General features: G+C 48.2%; 1 protein-coding gene across 1 annotated transcript in view; it reads left to right on the top strand.

Moving 5' to 3' along the window:
* Window positions 1-1416: 1416 nt before the first annotated feature.
* LOC119442747 (beta,beta-carotene 15,15'-dioxygenase) overlaps window positions 1417-9740 on the top strand; it is a 35964-nt gene continuing 27640 nt past the window's right edge. The window contains exon 1 of the mRNA XM_037707750.2: window positions 1417-2522. Coding sequence (XP_037563678.2) covers window positions 1427-2522 — 1096 coding nt within the window. The 5' untranslated portion in view covers window positions 1417-1426. The remainder of the gene's footprint in view (window positions 2523-9740) is intronic.

Here is a 9740-nt window from a genome sequence, read left to right as displayed (position 1 = left end):
CCGCAAATGAGCGGAGTTGGTTTCTTCAAATCACTTTTGGGGCCGCTGCTCTGGCTGCGCGTGGACGCGAAATCACGCGGTACATTTCATATGTTATGGGCGATGAGTAAATCAAGGAAAAAATAATAACGACTGAATGGGGATGTTTAGGGTGCAATAAACAGCTTTCCCATCGGAAGTCATTCCCGGAATTGAAAAATGGGATAACCTTTTGAATTCTCCTTCTTTAATTAGCTGGATAATCAACGAACAAAAATTATCCTGGTGGCGGAAGAGGACTGATGACCGAACGCCGTAGGTCTCATCATACAGTATTGTACCGATTTTCTTAAGGTGTAGGCTAAAGTTAGCTGGGACACCCCTGTAAAAGACAACATTTTAAAGTAATCTCCATGATAATGTTAACGTACAGTTCAATGTGTGTGCATGTGTGTCTTTTTAATTCGAGCGCGGAATATTTATGTTTAGTACACATACATTTAATATTGCTCTCCTTGTAGCTTTACCTCTCTTCACCACTTTATCCCGTCTACCTCAGGGACAGGTATACAGTAACCACACGGGCGTCTCGTTAATCTGCATTTCCTTGCCTCTGTCTTGACACAGAATTTCAATAAAAGAAATTGGCCAATGCCAGTGTTGTTCCACTCGATATTTTCATTACACAGGCAGGCCGTGTGAGCACACCTACGATACCGCGTGGTTACGGTGATGTATACAGCAGGATTAAAATCTGAACGGCTTCTTAACTGCTAATATTGTGCCTACATAACGCGCAAAATAGCATAGACGGAATCAAAATTTGTTTCGTTATTCTTTCGTCGGACGTCTTTTCAATATGCTGCAGTTTAAAATATCATTTACACTGATGTAGTTCTTTCTTTTAAATACTAAACCACGCAGTAATCACTGGTATGCAGGCAACCTAAAATTTATTGCACGCTTCTAGGAACGACCTGCTTGGCCGTGCACTTTCTTGTGTTAATATGTAGCGCAGAACAAAATCGTAAACATGTCAAAGCCAAGACTGTGTAGTGGATGGATGTTTGCGTGGATGCCGCCCCACATAACCGAGCGTTGAGAACGACATCCTCGTGAAAGCTACGAGGTTCAAGGCCGCGGTAGCTAGATAAGGTTCTGAGAGCGCAGGGCGAACAGTGACGGGGTACTCTCATGACGGGTTCTAAAGCAGAGGGGAGGAGTCAGGACATTGGCTTCTACTTCAGTCGCGGTCATTGCTCGCTCTCCTTCTATTGAAACACACAAGGCTCTTAAGCACATCATCTAGCAAAAGAGGGACGTGGAGCTGTTGCGTCCGGCTCTGCGCAACACTCTCGCCACCGTTACCGGATTCACGCGTCCTTGGCAGCCCAAACGCTATGCCGCGTAGTGTTTCTCTCCCATTCTGAGCGGGCGGCAGCCAGCGATGGCAGCAAGCCAGGAAGCGTCATCGGCTCCCGGCATCGATGCGAGGAAGTTTTACAGGCGCTCATGCGCGCCCGAAGTTTCGGAGCCGGTCACGGGCGTGCTACGAGGAGAGCTGCCCGATTGGCTACAAGGTCGGCTTTTACGGAACGGTCCAGGCCTGTCTTCGATTGGCCCCGATCACTACAACCACGCATTCGACGGCCCCGCTCTGTTGAGGCAGTTCACAATCGAGAATGGCCGAGTGCTTTACCAGAACCGCTTCCTGCGAAGCGAAGCATACGTACGCAACCGGAGGGCCAACAGAATCGTTGTCTCCGAGTTTGGAACCGTGGCGCATCCTGACCCTTGTGCCACCGTATTCGAGCTGTTGGCGTCGTACTTCTCCGTGAACTTGACGGACAACGCTTTGGTGAACGTGATGCCCGTGGGAGACGAGGTGTACGCCATTACGGAGACACCTCATATGACTCGTGTGGACCCTGCGTCGTTGGAGACTCTGGAGAAGAAAACCTTGAGAGATTTGGTGGCCGTGCACATGGCCACCGCCCACCCACATTTGGACCCTGATGACGGTGCTACGTACAATATCGGTACGCACGTTGGTGCGCGTAATTCCTTCGTGCTTGTGCACTTTCCTCCCGGTGGATCCGAAAACTCGGTGGACCGTGTCAGAGCCGTAGGCACGATACCGTTGCAATCTCGGATATCTGTGCCGTACATCCACAGCTTCGGAATGACCGAAAAGTGGGTGGTAGTGCTGGAGCAGTCTCTTTCCATGCACCTGCCTTCCATGTTCGCGTCGAGGTACCTGGGCTACACGGCCTACATGAACGCCCTGAAGTTTGATGCCAAGAAGAACGTCCGCTTTCACGTAATCAACAAGAAGACGGGAGAGCTTCACCCCGCCGTGTTTGAGTCTGCCGCATTTTTCACTTTCCACCACATCAACGCCTTCGAACAGGATGACGAACTCGTGGTCGACTTAATAAGTTTCGACGACGACAGCATCATCCGGAGCCTCGACTACACGGTGGAGAAGCCCATCGTGTTCAAGATGGGACACATGCACCGTTTTTCGCTGCCTCTGAATCGAGGTCCAGGCGAGCGTGTTATCATCGAGTCTCGGGAACTAGCCAAGGGCAAGCTGCGCGGGGAACTTCCTAGAATCAACCACAGTCGTAACGGGAAACTATACAAGTATAGTTACAGCCTCAGCAACGTCGATGACGAAGAACACAGGGCGTTCGTCTCCAAACTTGATGTCACTACGGGCGATTGGATGCGCTGGGAAAGAGAAGGATGGTTCCCCTCAGAACCTGTCTTCGTAGCGCGTCCAGGCGCTGTTGAGGAAGACGATGGTGTCATCCTAAGCTCCCTTCTGCACGAGGAAGACGAGAAGAAGCTCGCTCTGGTTGTATTGGACGCGAAAACATTCAAAGAACTGGCCCTTGCAGAGTTTGACTGCCCGTCCTCAATTCCGGCTGATTTTCACGGATGGTTTCTTGAGCAGGACGTGTAAGAAGCATTTGAAATTGCAATGTGCTTTTTGTATGTGATTTTATTATAGTTCATCCTTACTTTAGCGCTATATAAGGCTACTCGATTAATTAATCTGATTCTGCGACGTGTTTACGAACAGCGACCTTGCGAATATTCTGCTCAGTTCTCCGACAGGCTTTTGAGAAAGACTGGGTCAAGGATATTCAATATCATTGGAACGACCATTTTTAATTGACATGTCGGAAAAGTGCACAAACCATGTGTTGGGTCTGTTTTAGTGAGTCAGATGCATCGTCCACCGTAGTTGACACACAAATGAGCCTTGAAAATTTCCAGTTCAAGAGCGTTGTACATTATTTTGTGTTTATTCCTTTCAGATCAATTACTTTCACTGGAATATAAGCAGCTGCAAATTTTCGGAACGCGCATTTTTTTACACTTTAGTGTTTTTACAGTTGACACAAGTGGCACGCAGTGGCACGAAGTGTCGTAGGTAGTCGTAAGAAAACATGTCAGTGTGTTAATTTCGTGAACCTAACCAGTTAACCACCAGCCTAACCAGTTAAATCATCATCGCACGCCAAAATCTTTAGGTGAAATGCCCGAAGGAAGAGCTTTTTGTTGCAGGATTTCTAAATTGTGACGAAAGTTAGATAGGTCACCGAGCTGGCCTGTGTTGTCGTAGTTTATTTGCGTATAAAACGCTCCGGACCAATTACAACACACCAGCAACATTTTCAGGAGTCGGTCATTATTTTCCTCTTCATGTAGTATATGTTACCTACAATCGCTGCTCGTGAAAAGATTTCTGTTAAAGCTCGACGCAGCTTCTGATCACCTGTTTTTGGAGCTGATGCATGCGCTACTGCAGTCATACAGTCGTGCTCCTTTAGCAGCCGCTCTGTTCCGACATAACAAATCAGCTTTTACGTCCCGCGCTGAGAATGTTTTTAAAAATTATCCGGCCATGTCTTATAGATCGACAGTGAACTCATCTGGAGGTCCATAGCAGTAAGTGAGTGAGTACGAACTTTATTTAGGTCCTGAGGAGAAAGAATTAAAGCGGGGCCGGAGGCCCCGCCAATCTATCCGGTGGCTCCACCCAGGTCGGGGCCGGTAGACATAGTCCTTCGGCGACGGCCCGGGCCCTCTGGACAGCCTTGAGCTGAGCGATGAGCTCTGTACTTCTGAGCGCTGAGTCCCAGGAGGACTGGTCAGGAAAGTCCGTGCCCGCGTTGGCAGGGCACAGCCAGAGCATGCGTTCGAAGTTGTTGTATTCGTGGCCGCAGTGTGGGCATGCAGTAGGAAAGTCTGGATTGATCCTGCTTAGTGTTGTTGGTGTGATGTACGTCCTAGTCTGCAACTGTCTGTAAATGACGTCCTGTGCTTTCTTGAGGTTTTGGTGAGGAGGAGGAAAAATTCTTCGTGCTAACCTATGATTTGAAGTGATTTCGTGGTATGATACAAGCGGGTCTTTGTTGTCTAAATCCCTCCAGGCTGGGTTGAAGCGAGGGGGCGGACCGCAGACGCGGAATGTGAGTTCTCGCGCCAGTTGGTGTGCCCCATAGCAGTAAAATTTATTTTGCGGACACTTCACAAGTCATACAACGCCATTTACAGTGCTATACTGCACGTACCGTCAAACGCAATAGTTTACGGGACGCAGGACCTGCCATGAAGCTTAATTCTTGCGAAGCGTGGTCACACAGCCTCAAATTAAACGTTTCAGCATGTAGTAGCCTTCGCCACCTACACAATGATTCATTAAATTAGAAGTGACGTGCCTTAACGGAGCAGTCATTCACATTTGCAGGGCAAACGACACCCCGTAAACTTTTGCGGTTGAATGTACGTACCGTTCACAAAGCAAATGTCAATGTTATTAGGTTGTTTTGATCTGTGAAATGCAGTTTAACTTTGTTGTAAAACATTTAACGTCATTTGCTACATATCTTGTCCCCAAACAATAGTCTTTGTCAGTCTTACGTGCAATTCGCTCACTTGACTTACTCAAATGCCACTTTCATGTCCGGATCACTGTGTCACATCGATACGTGCGTGCCCTTCATGAGCTGAAAACACTACGAGCGTGGCCCTAATTGGTCCTGAAGAAAATGCACGCTAGATGGATGGCGATTGTTGATAGGTAACAGCGTAAGCCCCAACAGGTGCAATTTCTTCTGAATGGGGAAGAAGACGACGAGGTTGGCCTATGCGAACGCGCCTCCCATGGGCTCCTGCTTTTCACCTCAATATCTGCTGAATTACTTGCCGTATCGACCTGACACCGACGTCAACCAGCGCCGCAAGTGAAGAGGCATCTTTCGAGACCACTCTCAGGCCAGTCCACCAAATCTTACGGACTTTACCGACGTTTTTGTTTCGACGTGTACGGCTAGGGCTAGCGCTCGCTTGGCACACAGCATGGACGCGGACACGCCGCCCCAGCAGCACGTGCTCATGGACACGTCAGAAAATGGCCCAGTAACGTCAGAATCCTCCAAAGAGCCGAAAAATGACGATCCATGGATCACAGTAAAGAGTAGGAAGTCGAAATGGACGCCGAGCAAAACACCAGAAAATACATCTATGTCAACTAAGACACAGGAGACGCAACACGCCCAACCGACATCCGCACCGGTGCACAGACGACTCCCTCCGCTACCGAAAGATGATTACAAGGTGATTTTCCGCCCTCGAGAAACTTATACGTTTGCTAGGTGGCAGACGGATCAAATCGCCAACAGCATCAAAAGGGCGAGTAATCAGCCAATCGGAACGTGCACGCAAACCATGATCGTAAGAATAGAGCCACAACAAAACATCGCCATCGGGAGCGTACCCGACAGAGATTACGCGATCAAGCTAATCGGAATCAAATCTCTACAACTTGGAGAGAAAGAATACGCAGTCACCGCATACGCAGCAACGCCTGACAACTCGGGCAAAGGTGTCATCCACGGCATAACCCCTGGAACCTCAGTAAGGACTCTGATGGAAGGACTTTACGCGCCAGGACATGCAGTCCTGTATGCGAGAATGCTAGGTACTACCCACTCGGCTCTCATCACTTTCGAAGGGGAAGAAGTGCCTTTCGTCGTGTATTACATGGACGGAGAAAAACGCTGTTACTTGTACCACTCCACTGCTCCACTGCTCGCTGGACAGATGCGGCCATGTACCCGAATGGAGAGGGCATGGTAATCAGCGTGGCTGGACACAGACAGCAAGAACTGGTATCCGCTTCCGTTCGTACGCAGAACGTCGCCGCAGCCGAGGAGGCCGATATTGCCTTCGCCATCTCGGCATCGAGACAAAACGAAGAACTATATATTCTTACAGACTGTCAATCAGCATGTCGAGCTTACGCGAACGGCCATCTACATAATATCGCATGCGATATTCTACATCGCCTCAACGAAATACCCCGCACTACGATAATTTGGACACCGGGACATGAAGGCGTCAGCGGAAACCATCGTGCACACACGATAGCCCGAGGTCACTGCAACCGGGCACTGCAAGAGACGCCAGAAGACCCAAGTCCAGACACACTACAAACTTACTACGATATACTGCAGCACTACCACTTTCGAGAAGAACGATGCCGCCACCCCACCCATCCCTCACCAGAGCTGAAGCCACGACCTGGAGGCAACTCCAGACAAACACCTATCCTCACCTCACGCTCCTTCACGCGATGTACCCCACCCTTTATCAGCCCCTTTGTCCTTTCTGTACAGAGCGAGCTACCCTCTACCACACCACATGGGCATGCCAAAATATCCCCAATAACTCCCCAAATCGAAACGCAACGCACGAGCAGTGGGAGATGGTGCTGACCAGCTCGGCACTGGAGGATCAGCGAAAGCTTATCGCCAGAGCCGAAAGTGCTGCCACCGCCGCTAGGGCCCTGGACTGAAGGCTCCACCCACCACGGAGATCGACGCTTCTCCGTGCCTCATCAAAATAAAGTTTTGTCTCTCTCTCTGAATGGGCTGGACACACTTCTGAAAAAATTACTAGTCGCATAAAGCTGCATATCCGCTGCGGCAGCCCAATAGCTATGGCCTTGGGCTGCTGAGATCGCGGGTGCGATCCCGGACGCGGCAGCCAAATTTCAATACGGGCGAAATGCACAAAATGCTTGCGTACTTAAATTTAGATGCAAGCTAAAGAAACCCAAGTGTTCAAAATTATGATGATGATGTATGTTGTTTAATGGCGCAAGGGCCAGGTATGGACAAAGAGCGCCAGGCCGGTGTTAATAAGTTGACAATGGAGCAATGAATTGCGAAAGGTAGATGTGACGTGGCTGTAAAAGGGCCTAAAAACAATCGCTGTAAAATGCGTAAAATATATATGTAATAAAATTATGGCAATGGCTAATGAGGTGCACTATGAAACGAAAGAACAAATTGCAAGATAATGATGATAAATGAGAATTTATCACTGATAAGTCTTTCAAAAAGCATTACTGCCTCTTCAGGCCCTTTGAAATGCAAGGGCCTGGAGACGCGTGCTATACAAAACTACTATCGCAGCGGCATCCTCTGGAGAGAGGATGCGCTATGAAACTATTGGGCAAATAACATGCAATGTAACATCGCTAAGAAAACCCAGGACAGCTTTGGTGTTAAAGAGGGGTTTGTCACCCAGAAACATAGCGGGATGGAGAGGGAGACAGTACCGGTACGCTAGAGGAAAGTGCCTTTTTCTCTCTGTTTCGGCTTCCCTGCACTCCACGAGGGCGTGGAGCACGGTAAGCCTGTTTCCACATCTACCACAGGTTGGTGGGTCATTTCCGGTTAAAAGAAAATTGTGGGTGCCGTATGTATGTCCTATTCTCAAACGAGAGAATAGGACATTAGTTCTTCGTATTTTCGTAACGGGATGCCAGGGACCTATCTGTGGCTTAACTAAATGGAGCTTATTGTTCGTTTCGGCATCCCACAAGCGCTGCCAGTGGCTTCGAAGATTATTTCTTAAGTAGGGCTTGAGGTCTGCGGCAGGGATAGAAGCTGTAGGGTTAACGGCTCGCGATGTAGTTGATGAGGCCATTTGATCAGCCAGAACATTGCCCTCGATGCCTCTATGGCCAGGCACCCAGCACAAAATAATATGCTGGTTAGCCATATATGCTTTGCACAGAGCAGAATACAGTTCAATGAGTACGGGGTTTTTGTGTCTGTGTAGAGTCATGATAGCTTTTACAACGCTTAGGGAGTCTGTAAATATTATTGATCGTTTGAGTTTTGACTTGCCTATATTCTTCACGGCTGATAAAAGTGCATAGGCTTCAGCCGTAAAAATGCTTGTTTCCGGGTGCAGTACATCGGACTCGGAGAACGATGGGCCGACTACTGCATAAGAAACCCCTGCATGTGACTTGGAAGCGTCAGTGTAAAACTGAGTGCAGGACGAGTACTTGAACTGGATTTCTAGAAAATGCATCTGGATATGTGCCTCTGGAGCGTCTTTTGTGACCTCTACAAACGAAGTATCACACTCTATGAGTTGCCACTGCCACGGTGGCACTGGATTTGCTGGGGCCATCAAATTATTTTCAAGTAGTGGGATATCCATTTCTGCACTAATTTTTCTTATACGTAGTGAAAAGGGTTCTCTTACTGTCGGCCGGTTATTAAACAGTGTGGCACTGGTCATATCATTTATGATTGAGAAGGACGGATGTTCCGAGTTCGAATTTACTTTTAGGAAATAGGCAAGGCTTAAGTATGAACGTTGCATGTCAAGCGACCACACGTCCGCTTCTACGTACAAGCTTGACACAGGACTTGTCCTGAAGGCACCAGTGGCTAAGCGGATGCCGAGATGGTGTACAGGATCCAGCATCCTTAGGGCGCTTGGCGTAGCGGAATGGTACACTATGGCGCCGTAATCTAGTCGTGTGCGTATGAGGCTCTTATACAGATTTAAAAGGCACTTTGTGTCACTACCCCAAACGGTGCGTGACAACACTTTTAGAATATTAATTGTTTTCATGCACTTGTTTCTTATATACTGTATGTGTGCCACAAATGTAAGTTTCGTATCTAGAATCACACCTAAAAATTTATGTTCTGTTTTTACGGCCACACGTTGTCCCTGCAACTCAATGTCAGGATCGGGGTGCAGACCCCTCTTCCTGGAGAACAGGACGCAGGTGGTTTTTTGTGGGTTAAGGCTAAATCCATTCTCGTCTGCCCACTTAGACACCTTGTTCAGACCAAGCTGAGTCTGCCGCTCACAGACTGCAAGATTGCACGAGGCGAAACCTATCTGTACATCATCGACGTATGCAGAGTAAAACATGTTTCTTGGGATGTACAGACGCAAAGAACTCATTTTTACGATGAAGAGAGTGCAACTCAGCACCCCGCCCTGTGGCACTCCAGTTTCCTGCACAAATGGTCTTGATACAGCATTTCCCACACGAACACGGAATGTGCGATTAGATAAATAACTTTCTATGACATTTAACATGTTACCACGTATACCAACGTGTGAGAGGTCTCGAAGTATTCCAAACCGCCACGTGGTATCGTAGGCTTTTTCCATATCAAGGAATACAGACAGAAAGAACTGTTTATGGACAAAAGCTTCACGAATTTGCGTCTCAATACGTATTAGATGGTCGGCGGTGGATCGACCCTCTCGAAACCCGCATTGGTACGGGTCAAGCAATTTGTTTGATTCGAGGAAGTGTATTAGTCTGCGGTTTATCATTTTTTCGAACAGTTTGCAGAGACAGCTTGTTAGTGCTATAGGCCGGTAACTTGAAGCAGACGAAGGGTCCTTGCCCTGCTTCA

This window comes from Dermacentor silvarum, chromosome 1, assembly GCF_013339745.2.
Source record: "Dermacentor silvarum isolate Dsil-2018 chromosome 1, BIME_Dsil_1.4, whole genome shotgun sequence".
Classification (NCBI taxonomy): Eukaryota; Metazoa; Arthropoda; class Arachnida; order Ixodida; family Ixodidae; genus Dermacentor; species Dermacentor silvarum.
This window is presented reverse-complemented; position numbering and strand designations above follow the sequence as displayed.